General features: G+C 40.7%; 1 protein-coding gene across 5 annotated transcripts in view; it reads right to left on the bottom strand.

The window, feature by feature from the left end:
- The window catches only part of NPNT (nephronectin), a 101,068-nt gene that overhangs the window by 19,095 nt on the left and 67,821 nt on the right, over positions 1-14,152 (bottom strand). For 4 of the 5 annotated variants that reach the window (XM_044302597.1, XM_044302606.1, XM_044302615.1 and 1 more), the window contains 4 exons: positions 12,797-12,916; positions 10,714-10,848; positions 10,003-10,125; positions 4,979-5,554 (listed from right to left, as the gene is read on the bottom strand). In XM_044302597.1, coding sequence (XP_044158532.1) covers positions 4,979-5,554; positions 10,003-10,125; positions 10,714-10,848; positions 12,797-12,916 — 954 coding nt within the window. The remainder of the gene's footprint in view (positions 1-4,978; positions 5,555-10,002; positions 10,126-10,713; positions 10,849-12,796; positions 12,917-14,152) is intronic. The other variant, XM_044302620.1, reaches the window with a different exon arrangement.

Here is a 14,152-nt window from a genome sequence, read left to right as displayed (position 1 = left end):
ATTGATATAAGGCATGTGGGGCTGATATGAGGCATGGGGGGCTGATATGATGCATGGGGGGCTGATCTGAGGTATGGGGTCTCATCTGAGGTCTGGTCCTATTAACAGTGGGGTCTGATCTGAGGTCTGATTGAGGGTCTTACCAACATTGGGGGTTTGATTGGGGCTGTGAGCTGAGGTCTGATTAACATTGGGGGTCTGATTGGTGGTCTGATTTGTGGTCTGATTTGAGGTCTAATGAAAAATATTTATTTCTTATTGTCCTCCTCTGAAACCTTCTTATGGGCCGGTGTGTCTCATAGGGTGAAAAAATACAGTAGATCTGAAGTTATTTACATTAATTTTATCAGAAACATTAAATGGGATTATGCAATTTTTAACTGGATGTGAACAAGTTGGATTTGTTCCATTGATACAAGTCCCAGATAACGTTAGAAAGATAAAAAGTAGTGTTTTTTCTGAACCCTTTTTAAGGCGCTGAAAACAGGAGGCAAGTTCTCATAAAATATTGTAAAAAAGAAAGTAGCTATTTATTCTTTTGTCAACGCGTTTCGAGGGCGCACATAAATTTTTTTTTAATGCTTTTTTTAATGCTTTAAAAGCTTTATATTCTCACCCAACAGCTAAGCTAAATTTACGTACTAATAAGAAAGAGAAAATTATGGTTAAAAGATGACGAAGAAAGGGGTGGCCCGTCTCACTGGCCATTTTTGGTTTGGCAATGGAACCAGTGGTTAAAAGGATTGTGTTGTGTATGGATATCTCAGGTGTTAGTGTTAGGGAGAGGGAGTCAAAGTTAAGATTGTTTGCGGTTTATAATTTTTCACATTGTCCTCACTTTTTACTTTACTACCTAATCTATTTAAAGTGTAACTGCCATTTAACTACCAAAAATGAAATTCTTAACATATGTGACGCTGAAGGGGAGATATTCATGAACCTGCATTTTCCAGCTAATTTTACCTTTCTGATGTCTGTATTCAGCCCTTAGCAACCATATTTCTCTGTGCCTCTATTTCAGCAACTTCCTAAGATGGCCTCTGCTGCTCTTCCTGTGATGATCTTTGCCCTTCCTTGAGGCCATCCTGTATTTCCCTCACTTCCCATAAGCCCTTGCTCTCCTCACATGAACTAGCAGGACCAATCAGAATGCAGATAACTTCCCACAGTACCCAGAGCAGTGTGTATCCTCACATACAGCTAACCAGAGACAAACCCTGCAATTACATTAAATCAGTAAGCATTTCTTGTAACTTCTTAATAGCAAGCTGTCCTTCATTCTCTTCCAGACTGACGGGGGGGGGGGGGGGGGGGGGCATGCTTTAGCTGCTTATATCTCTGGTTTGGTATCAGCTAAACTGACATTCCAAGCTTTCAGACAATACCAGAATGACATAACTCTGTCCAGTACAGGGGAAGATATCAATGACAGAAATCAGGATGCTGTGAATGAAGCTGAAAGTAAAAGCAGAAGCAGATTTTACCTGCGATTATTCCCAACTCTATTTCTAACAGTGATTTCTCCTCTGTTGCTTTGACTAGATCATTATGGTCTTGTATGAAAGCCTGGACTGTCAGCTTTCAAACAAGACCAGTGGCATATTTCTAGCTGCTACCATTGAGAATATATCACCATCTAAAGCAGCCCTCCCCCCTCCTATTTCTGCCTCAGCCCAGCTCCAGGCTGTCAGGGCTGAGCTCCTCCTCCCAGAGCTCATCCCTCTCTTGTTATAATACTGAGAAGACAGACTGCACATGGCAACGCTGTGAGATGAGAGCTGCTGAATAGGAAAGTAGCATGCATTTGTGGGAGTTATTAGCAGGTAAAACTGAAAATGATAAAAAAAAATGTATCACAAAAGCACTTATACAGCAGGGTGTACTATACCATTAGGGAATAAAAAAATGTAATGGCAGTTACACTTTAAGATTTTAGAATATTTTGGGATATTACCAAGATTACCTGTTAATGTTGAAAAATCTGAAATACTGTATTGTAATGTGGAGAAAAGTACGCAGAAGCTCATAGCTCATAAATCTTGGGTTTAAAAAAACAAAAACAAATATATGACCTACCAGTATTTGGTGATAAAAAATATCTTATATACAGAGATAAAGGAGATACATACGTAGGTATTATTTTAGGGGGTAATTCCAAAAAATAAGGGGAGATTCGAAGAACTGAATCAATTGTAGCAAGGGAGGGTGGTCAGTTCAAAATTTTAGGAATTAATATAAAAAAGTTGCAATGTTCCAGCACTAATCCATTAAAATTACTTTATTTTGTCCATAGAAAATAACAAGTTTAAAAACACTGTAGAACCTATGCATTTTGAGTGTATAAACCTCTCTTAGTCATGTACTAAATCAGGGGTGGGGAACCTCTGGCCCGAGGGCCGGGATCATTTCATGTGGCCCCCTGGCGCCCTGCCAGAACATACTGTGAAAATGCTAATGACCGCTTCCGATATGGAAGCGGTCATTAGCATGTGGGAGGCACAGGAAGGTGAGAACTGCAATGTCTGTACTCACCTTGCTGGTCTGATGGGGGGGTGATCTGAGGCTGGGGGTCTGATCTAAGGATGGGGAGGGTCTGATGAGGGTCTGATCTGAGGCTGGGGGGTCTGATGGGGTCTAATCTGAGGCTGGGAGGTCTGATGGGAGTCTGATCTGAGGCTGATGTAGGCTGGGGGATCTGAAGGGAGGCTGATTTGAGGCTGATGGAGGTGGGGGGCAGATCTGAGGCTGAGAAAGGGACAAAGGCATGGACAATTGCAAAGAAAGAGACAGGGACAGTGGCAGGGAGAGTAAAAGCTGGATGAGACCCTTTCTGGACCCCCCTGGGATGATCTTGGCTGCCATTAATGCCAAATAAAGTAATGTAACATTCTGAACTTAATAATTAGACTGCTATGTGTGGTCAAAATGGCACCTGTACTATATGTAATATATATAGTGCAGGCGCCATTTTGTGCTGCAAAAATACAGCACTCTAGATTTTTGGTGGTGGCATGGGCATAGGAGAAACCTAAAAAAGAACATCTAGGAAGAGCTCCACTGGTGGAATTGATTTTAAATTAATGGGAGAAAATAATAAAGGAAACTGAGGATGGTAATGAACATTTTTGAAAAGCATTTGTTTAAACCAGGGTTTGATGGGAAATTATAGGCCACTACATTTTTTATCTTTGTGAAAAGGTTTATAAGGAAGAGGCTAGAGAAACATGGCATGAGAAATTACTCTGATATTAATGATCCACAGGGTGATACATTGGAAATTATGTTGAAGTGCGAACAGGATTTAGGGATTGACTGGAAAAGGCAGAAATGGAATGATATAAGTGAGAAGTTGAGGTGAGCCAGTAAACAAATGTCAGTGGCAGAAACAGCTTTAAAGGGAGTCTGTCACCTCCATATGGCCATATACAGTGCTTACATGGCTCTGTAGCACACCTATACAGGACTGTACCTTTGTTCTTCTCTTTAGACTTGCACCAGCAGGAAAAACGAAGTTTAATTCATATGCAAATGAGCACTCGCAAGTGCCCAGGGGCAGCGTTCAGTGTGTAAGTGCCCAGGCTGCTCTGCCTTCTTTTCACTTTACTCCTCCCCAGTCTCTGCCTTTGCCCGCCATCCAAGTCTCTTGCCTCATCGATAGGTCCGGACTTAGAGGGCAGGCAAAGGAAGAGGCTGGGGAGGAGTAAAGTGAAATGAAGGCAGAGCAGTCTGGGCTCCTACACAATGAACTCCTCCCTGGGCACTTGCGAGATGCTCATTTGCATATGAATTAAACTTCGTTTTTCCTGCTTGTGCAAGTCTAAGGACAAAGACAAAGGTACTGTTACAATCCTGTATAGGTGTGCTACAGAGCCATGTAAGCACTGTATATGGCCATATGGAGGTGACAGACTCCCTTTAAGACTGTTTCATAGCGCTTATTTAACTCCAGATAAAATAGCAAAGATATATAACGTTAAGGAGGGTACGTTTTTTAGTGAATGTGATGAGAAAGGAACATTAAAGAGTATGTGGTGGGAATGTGTGATAGGGGATTTTGGGAGGAAGTACGTAAGATGTTGCATAAGGTATTGGGAAGAGATGTGACAATGTCCCATGAGAGTTGTCTTTTGGGGATGCATTTAGATGGAGTTTCCAAGAAGACTGTGTTGTTTATGCGGCTAGTAAAGTATTTATTGCAAAGAATTGGAAATGCTCTGCAATTGAGTTAGAAGGAGTGATAGAATGAATAAATTTAAATACATGTGGAGAAAGATTAGATGCCATTAGGTTTGATAAAATGTCACAATTTGAGGTGATATGAGATAAGTGGGATGTGTTTCTAGAAAGTAGACATGGCACACACAGAGAAGAGTAGATCCTGTTCCCTATCTCTCTCTATCATACCCTCAGAAGCAGCAGCAGCAGCAGCATGGTAGACATTATCCAACAGTATTAAGCAGTGTAGCTGGGAATCCAGCCCTGGGTTTATATAGAGAGTTTACTACAGACACCCTTGTCTCCCTTCAGAAGCTTATTCTTCCTCCCCCACTCCCTCTCTCCATTGACTTATATGGGCAGCATGCAACATAATCTCTCAATAAGCTAATAACATGTCTTGCCCTCTATATTGGATTTTAACTGGGGGGAAGACGAAGAAGTGTCTCAAAATTGGAGAAAAGGGCATTTTCTTTTAATAAGGTATTCTGCAAAGTTTCTTATATTAATTTGTAATATTGATTTATGCAACATTTGCTGAAACTATAGGGTTAATTTATTTAACAAGCAGGAACAAAGCTTTAATCTGATGTAAATGTGTTAAAATTTAAAACTCTGTGGTTTACCTTATATACTTTGAAATTATTTTGCCCTTTATAAATAGCTTTGGTTGGGGTCTAGGAACCAATATCCCCACTGGCTACAAGAAAAAATGTCATGACTTTTTGACTTAATAGGCTTTTATATGCATTAGAATACTTACTGAACACATCTCCTCTTTGTTTTCCTTGGTCCTCAATCTTGTTACTATCTGGTATTCTGGTAACAACTGTGGGTGATTTGGTTGTCGGTGGCTTTGTTGGTGTTGGTCTTGTCACTGGCTGAGGTGGTCTTGTCACTGGCTGAGGTGGTCTTGTCACTGGCTGCTGTGGCCTTGTGACTTGTTGAGGTGGCCTTGTGACTGGCTGGGTTGGCCTTGTGACTGGTTGAGGGGGCTTGGTCACTGGCTGTGGAGGCCTGGTCTTTGGCTGTAGAGGCCTGGTCACTGGCTGTGGAGGCCTGGTTACTGGTTTTGGTGCTGGCCTTGTTACAGGACTCCATGTTGGCCGTGTTACAGGTGGTCTGGTTGTGGTCTTGGGTGTCTTTGGATGCGGATTTGCTGTAATAGAGGGTGAGGGAGGCCACTTAGGATGTCTGGAGCCAAAGTCTGGGATCCTGTTGCTGCTTCCTTCACTACCACTTAATGTGCTGCCATTTCCTTTAAGTATGTTTCTCATATTATCTTTACCTGGTAGAAAATTATGTGGGCCAAGTGGATCAACCATCACTCGGGGGATTGCTGTAAAAAAAACAACACAGTATTATCTACCATCTCTATATTATTAAAGGGAACCTGTCACCAGGATTTTGTGTATAGAGTTGAGGACATGGGTTGCTAGATGGCCGCTAGCACATCTGCAATATCCAGTCCCCATAGCTCGGTGTGCTTTTATTGTGTATAAAAAACGATTTTATACATATGCAAATTACCCTGAGATGAGTCAGAGCTTGAAAATATGACTCTTCTCTGGTCACACAAGTAAGATGTGACTCTTTTATGTTAATTTGCATATGTATCAAATCGTTTTTTTTACACAATAAAAGCACACAGAGCTATGGGAACTGGGTATTGCGGATGTGCTAGCGGCCATCTAGCAACCCATGTCCTCAGCTCTATACCCCAAATCCTGGTGACAGGTTCCCTTTAAGTACCTATTACCAAAGATTATATGAAAAATTGTATCCAGAACAGACAAGGTTTAAAGGTAGGTAAAAAATAAAAACATTAACAGGTATTTCTCAATATAATGTGCCTAATATAATAAGACATATACCCCCTTTGAAGAGCTCTACACTATATACATGTATACAATGTATATATACAATGTATGCACAAACAAGTACTGTACCAGTAGCTTGTTAATGAAATCTAGTTGTAAGCTTGAGAAAAAAAAAGTTAGAAAATTTTGTAAGTAGAAAATAGTTCAGAGTTTTTATGTTTATTACATTTCAATGTTAAGATGAGAAGCAGAAATGAAGCTTGTTTTTTAGAAAGTATGCTGAAACTTCTTGTATATCTTTAGCTTTTCCAGAAAAGGTTAACTCTATCATTATTTAAAAGCAAGATATTTCCTGGAAAGGCTCCCCTTTCTTTTAAAGGGGTATTCTGGCTTTTAGATACTTTTTATTTTACTTTTTAAAATTCACAATAAAAAGTATACACATTACAGTAGAAAATGATAGCAAATAATTAATGCCATGTCGGAGAATAACAATATCCTGCATAACTTGTGCATATCACAATATATTTCAATTTAATACGGAAAACGACCTATATCCTCACCCCTTCACCCCCTATTGGCTGTCGTCATAGAGACTTTATCAAAAACTATTATATTAAACTGTATCTAATTGGTCACACGTGCTGCTCTCCGTTTTTTTCCCATATCCTCATATATTTTAATTTGTCGGGAGTACTGGGTCCATTCGTTTAGTGAGGGGAGGGAGGCAGATGCCCAGTTTTTAATTAACATAACTTTTGCCGCCATCAGACCCCTCATCCAGGTCTGTCTAACCCGGGCTGAAATTACAGTGTCTGGAGCAAAATATCCCAGCATTACTGTCAAGGCCCCAGGATTATAAGAAGAGGAGGACTCCTTTATTAAGGTTACAAAGACCTGGTCCCAGAACCATTTTAATTTGCTACAGTCCCAAAGTAGATGGCCGAAATCCAAATTCGTGCATCCACACTTCGGACAGCAGCACTCGCGGCCTTTATTTTGAGGGAATTCCGCTTGGATTTTAGGCGTATAATACAGTCGTTGTAAGAACTTAAATTGAATTAATCTATGGGCATTAGATATTGTGGCCTTTCTAACATTTCTGTAAATACTAGCCCAATGCAGTGGAGGGCAGTGCAACTCCTGCTCCCATTTGCCCGGACTCTTAAATACAGTTACAGTTGCCAATGTTACTCGGAGTTTAGAATACAGTCTAGCTATCTTGACCCTGTTATCTGCCTGAAGAAAACAATAATCAAAAAATAAATTCTCCCGTGACAAAATATGAATTTTGTTACTAGTGGCCTCATATGCGTGTTCTAAGCCTAAATACATAAACATAACTAATGGTGAGCTATTAGTGAAGTTATATTCCAAAAAAGACTTGAAATGTCCCGAAGAAAAAAGGTGACATACATTAAAAACACCTTTACGAAGCCAGTAGGTGAAGTTTGTGATTTTGAAGAATTCCACCAGATTCCTATTCTCCCACAGAGGTGTAAAGGCAAAAGTATGAGAAACTTTAAGTATCATCTTTAGCTTCTCCCAAACCCTCTGTAGGGTCCAAGGTATCAATAGGGACTTCTTCAAACCCAAACAACCAGCTTCCAGGCATGTGAAAATATTATCTATTGGTTTATCCATAACGTGTGACAAGTATTGTGCAAGTAAACTCTCCTTAAACTTACAACATCGTTAAATTTGTGCACATAAGAAGTATCCTTGAAAATAAGGTAGTGATAATCCGCCCCTTGATTCCGAAAGCCATAGATATCTTTGTTTTATACGCACCCTCTTCCTCCCCCATATTAGATAGTTGATAAGAACCTCCAATCTATGGAAGAATATATTATCGTTCCAGATAGGGGAAGCACACATCGGGTACAACACAATAGGCAAAATAATCATTTTGACCAGTGCTATTCGATCAGTCTGTGCTAGTGTCAACTTCTGCCAAGTGCAGATTTTGGCTTTTAGATACTGATGACATATCAGATCGGTGGGGGTCTAACACCCATAGTGTATGGAACTGGAAGCATAAGGCTTCATCTGTTGAGTAGTAGCTGGGCAGCATACTGCAGCTTATCTCCTATTCAACGAACTGTGATGTCAGGTGTTGGAAGATAAGTCTTCAATACATAATATATAGAATACCCCTTTAAAGTATCTGCACAATTACACAATGCAAAATTTATAGCATAAACACTCAGCGGCAGTATTGCTGTTCCCCCTTTAGACAGAGTTAAGTTAACATGTACGTTTTCTGTACCCAAAAATGGTGCCATTTAAAAAAATAAAAATAAAAGACCTCACAAGGCTACAGAAAAATAAAAAGTTATAGCTCTTGAAATGCGACTATGGAAAAAATGAAAAAAATGTGTTGGTTAATAGGGCCCAAAACAGGCTGGTCAGTAAGGGGTTAAAAAGTTAATGTTTTTTTTTATAGAAGCAGTTTTAGGAACTGTTCACACATGTTGGATTTGACATGGTCTTCAGCATGGATTTCATGCCACAATCCACATCCACAACAGCTGGGGGAAATTTATTCTCGCTGTGTCCAGATTGTTGTTGGATGTATTACAACCACTATTTTCCACTCAGTAAAAAGAGATGTTTATTTCACCACCTCTGGCCTGGTTATTCCTACTCATACACCCCCGCTAACAACTGCACCTTGCACTACATGCCCTGCCCGGCAACCACATGGACAGTTAAAATCACAGGCACCCCTTTTACCATCAGGCAGAGAACTCCGACATTAGGGTGTGCCCGAGAGAAGAACAGGTGTACCCTCTATTAGCTGTACTGGTCCTAGGAGCAACAGCCTGAGGAAGACCATTGTGACACATATGGTTAGAGCCACTACCACCCATCCTCCGCTCCGACTCCTGAATGGCTTACTGCAAATCCACATCCCATGCATGTGATTGGAGTTTACACTACAAACTACCTAACCTACTATGGAAAATTTCCATGCAGATTTTTGTCTCTGCTGCAGAAAAAAAAGGTCTGCAAAAACAGGCAATCTTCTTATTTCAGCAGATTCTGGACAGAAAAAACAGTGGATTATCTCAATGCGGATTAGACCCATTGAATGGGGCAATTAATTACGCAAATCCGCGCCACTTCAAACTGCACGTTCACAGCAGAAATCCCACTGACATTCTCGGACTTCTGCCACGAACCCTGCAGTAAACATGTGACGGATCTGTGAAATGCCTAATTTATGCATGTGAACATATTCCTAAGAACATTCTCCCTGACTAGAGGTGAAAACCACACCACTACTGGTACGTGTGAACCAGATTTGATCTGAATTATTATGTACGCTATTTGCGTGCCTGCAGTTGTCATTATGGCAGCAATGAGGCTGTTACCATGAGGAAAAATAGGGTTTGATTTGAAAATCACTCAGCTGCATGGAATATGGAATGGGAAAAGCTTCTTCAAATATAATGATATCACACTTATCCTACTGTTAACTACCAGTGATTTGGTTTTGAACCTGGTGCCAAGTAATGTTATGACCTACATCAGTGATGGCCAACCTGAGGCTCTCCAGCTGTTGCAAAACTACAACTTCCAGCATGCCCAGACTACCTACAGCTATCAGCCTACAGCAGGGCATGGTGGGAGATGTAGTTTTACAACAGCTGGAGAGCCGCAGGTTGGACATGCCTGACCTAGATTGTACCACTAGTGCAAAATACTATATGGAGCTGTAAACAATAGGGGACCCAAGAGCCAAGTGTGGCTCCAGAGCCACTGGTTTGGGAACAGTGCAGTATAGGCTATTGTCACCTGTGATTCACTGACTCAAGTCAATGGTACACTGTCCATATTAGCCTATGCTGCCAGTCTCCCTGTAATGGTTAAACAATAAATCGGATTACTTGCTTACAGTATAAGGCATTGTTTTTCCATATAAAATCCTTAATATAGTGGATAACACTTAAATAAAACATACGTGTGCAGTCAGCTCCATTTCCCCGATAGCCTTCATTGCATTTGCACTTGTAGGATCCCGGTGTATTGTAGCATCTTGCATAATTACTGCATTGATACTCCCCAGTGTAACACTCATCAATATCTATCCACAGAGAGAAAAAACGTGCATGTAAGAATCACATTAGCATGACAAAATAATACATCACAACACCTTACATTAACCAAAGAAATAGCTTTAATAGATGTATATCCCATCTTATTATTTTCTATATTTAACTATTATCAAGCTTGAAAACCTAGAGTCTAAAAAGCCAATACTAAGGGGAGGACTGGTCACAGATCCTACAGGGAAATTTACAGATAGGCCGATGCCCAGGGGGCCGCCCAAGCCCTCATCGTAGTTGCTGGCTGGATTCCTAATGATCTGATGAACTCAGCATTAATGAATGCTAGGAGAATCAGGTACTTATGCACCTGGCTAACAGCGGCAGGTGCCCTCCTGAATACTGTGGTGAGGACGCCAGTATTTTGCCCTGCATGGTGGTATTTGGTTCTACTGGGGTGGTATTTGTGCTGCACTACAGTATTGCTGGACCTTCTACTTCTATTGTCCATACCTACTTGTGTTGGCCCGCCTTCTGTCAATTTGGACCTAACTACAATATGGGGACACTTTTAGGTTTTTTCCAAGGCCACTTTCATTTTCCAGTCCACCTATGCCAATACTTACCAAAACATTGATATTTCCCATGGGCATGGATTAAGTCATATCCTGGATAGCACTTGCAAATGTAGCTTCCAAAGGTGTTTACGCATTTCCTAAATCTGGGACACACAGCCTTTCCTGAAGAGCACTCATCAACATCTAGCAAGGAGATATTATAGAAAAATGTGCCATAGTTACTTACACAGTTACTTACATATAAGATTTGTACAATAGCTAGAGATGAGAACATTTCTTAAAATTCATTTCTGGTCTGATTCTAATGAACCAGTTGGCAGATTCGATTCACGTACGAAAAAGTTAAACCTGTTTGAAGTGCGTCCTGATCTGTGTACACAGTGCTCATTGAGCGATTAATTTGCGTGTAACATAATGGATGAAAGGGAAACTCATAGTTTAAAGAGGTGGTCTGGAAGTAGAATACTGATGACTATCATCAGGATAGATCATCAATATCTGATTGGAGAGGGTCCAACCCTTGCTGATCAGCTGTTTGAAGAGGCTGAGGTGCCGTTGAGCACTACAGCCTCTTCCTAGGCCATCGATGTCACATCCAACGGTCAAATGGCCTATGTGGAGCTCAGTACCATTCAAGTGAATGGGCCTAAACTGCAATCCCAAGCACAGCCACTATACAATGTACAGTTCTGTGCTTTGAAGAGCTGATCAGCAGGGGTACCAGGAGTCGGACCCCCAACAAACAGATATTGATGACCTGCCCTGAAGATAGGTCATCAAAATTCTACTCCTGTAAAACCTCTTTAACACATATAAAGACCTAAACAAAGTTGAAACTACTTCAAAGGAAGGGAATTACCCAATCAGTATTTTTTTGGGAGCATCGGAAGAAATCATGCAAACACAGGGAGAACATTGCAGGGCTAATTGCAGGGATAACCACTGCTAGCATCTAACTTTCAAATGCTCAAATGTGGCTTTTATTTTCTGATGTCTTTTTCACACAGTTGCCCAGATTTACTGAAGTGTCTGTGTCAAAAATCTGCCTAAAAACTGGCACACTTTGTCACATGAAGAGTATTTACAATTTTTCCAACATACTCAACAAGGGTGTGGGGCTTAGTAGAATGGGGCAGGGGTGGGCCTAAGATATGCCGTTTAATAAGATAATTGTGCAACAATTCTGGCATAAAAATCCTAACTAATAGTTGGTATAGAGTCAGAGGGGGAGACTTATCTCTTTTGTGCCAGAAAAGTGGCTTTAAAAAGTTGCAAGCAGTGGCAAGAGAGAAAGGGGCATGACCAGCAGCCAAGACAAGTTTATCTTCATTTACACTTCCGGCAGAGCAGGGGATATCAAGACCGTCACAGAAAGCAGCAGTCTTGATAAAGCTCCCCCAGAGTGTCTATCCTGGCAGCAGATTTCTCATCTAGCCTGAGCCCCTGTGATAAATATGGTGCAGGTCTAGACAGCATTTCTAAGCTTACGCCACCTTTAGGATTAGTAAATCTGGGCCAGCATGTCTTACCACTAGCCTTTTCTTTATGGTGTTTTCCCCCTATTTAGAAAGTGTTGGCAAACGCCTGAAAAATGGCAAGTGCTAGTGCAAGTGCAAGTGCAAGAAAGACAAATGCCACCTAAGATGGGCAAAAACAACACTAGCAAAAAAAATAACAATAGTGTCCAGTATTTCATACTGCCCATAAACCTTCACCTGGCATCTGCAGTTGGCATTGTACAGCAAGAAACACTGCAAAAAACACTGGTGCAAAAAATGCGACCACAAACACAAAAGTGCAGAAAAACGTCAGGAAACAGCCTATGTTTAAAAGCACCCTAACCCAGAACATTTTATCTCACTCATTTCACATTACAGTACAAGGTAAACTTGTTGTAGCAATGAGATTTCTGAAAAGAATAATTCTTAGGATGGCCACAAACAGTCATTGCCTATACTGATGGTCAGGATAAAACTGCACAGTGCTTTGGTTACTCTATGGCAGTGCCAAAACACTAAATGACCAATCACAACCAGTTATTAGCTAATATAGTGGATTGGTGAAAATCTACATAGAAATGTAAATGTTCCTGCATTTACTAACTACAGAATGAATTTCAGGTACCACTTACCCACGCAAGTTCTGCCATCTGGTCCTAACTGCAAACCAGGAGAAGGACAGCGACATCGGACCTCTCCTTTTACAATGTCACATCCGTATTGGCAATTTGCCATGGAGCAGGTAAGTGCATCTATAGGAAGATATATACAGTATTATATTCATGATCTGTAGTATTCTTCGTATTCTAATAAAGTACAGCTATTTATTATAAATGTGATATTCTTTTACGCAGATACTCAGCTACATACTTTAGATGCTCAGCCCTGCATTTGTTCTCAATAGCAATAGGGAAAAAAGCTTCTGCCAGACACCCCTGGTAACAACTTACCTTCCTTCAGAAAAACGGATCAAGCATTGGTAAAATCCACATGCTTAACCCTTCTTTCCCCCGATATCTACCGCTGTGGGACAGTTGGTAAACTCCCATACGTGATAGAAGGTCATCCGGTCTATAGATAGTATTGATGCTGACTCTATTAATGCGTACCTAGCCTTTCAACAAACTCTGCATTAATCAATAGTAGTGTGTGTACACAAGGAATTACACTACTTCTGGCACTATATGGCTTCTGGCATTATAACACTTGTAGCTGGCATTTTTTAGCAGTTTTCCTCTGAGCATGGAAGAATGAATATCTAGTTTGCAGTTTTTACAGACTTGGTGGGTAGAGACCAGCTACACAAGTAAAGTAGAGGTGAATTTGCTTCCTAACTGTCTCAAAGTCTTTCAGAAGCATCCCTAAGGACATTACAGAGAGGTATTGACGTGTATGATTGTAAAAGAAAGCAGCTGTCTGCTTGACTGTCTGTGCTCCTGCTATTCTATGTTTATATATATATATGATAAAAAAAAGAAAACGGGTGGTTGGTTTTCTGGAAATAGTTTTTTGTCCAGTGAAATACATTTATTTTTAAAATGACAGTTCTGAAGATATGCAGATCTGTAATATGCCTTGCTTAAACATTCTGTCATTTTCATCCCCTTGCTGAGAGACTGGAAATGTGCTAGTTCTTCTTGGGCTCGACACCCCAGAAACTGGCCCCCATGCTTCAGACATCATGAGAAAAATGCTTTTCAAGCCACAACCCTTTGGCTCTGCCTCTATACTCACATCACTTTTCTGACCAACCTCACCCCCATGTCACATTCTAACAAATGTGCAGACACATAGCTTGACACCCATAGGGAGCATGTGCCACCAATAATGGGGATTGGAGATAACTCTGTTCCCGACCATTTAACCCCTCAGATGCCTTGGTCATCTGAGATTTACCATATAAAAATAAACATAATTGGTATTGCCACATCTGAAAAATGTCTGAATTATTAAAATATAAAAGTATCGCGTACACTTAACACTGTACA

This window comes from Bufo gargarizans, chromosome 1, assembly GCF_014858855.1.
Source record: "Bufo gargarizans isolate SCDJY-AF-19 chromosome 1, ASM1485885v1, whole genome shotgun sequence".
Classification (NCBI taxonomy): Eukaryota; Metazoa; Chordata; class Amphibia; order Anura; family Bufonidae; genus Bufo; species Bufo gargarizans.
The sequence above is the reverse complement of the archived record's forward strand: the minus strand, read 5'-3'. Positions and strand labels throughout refer to the sequence as shown.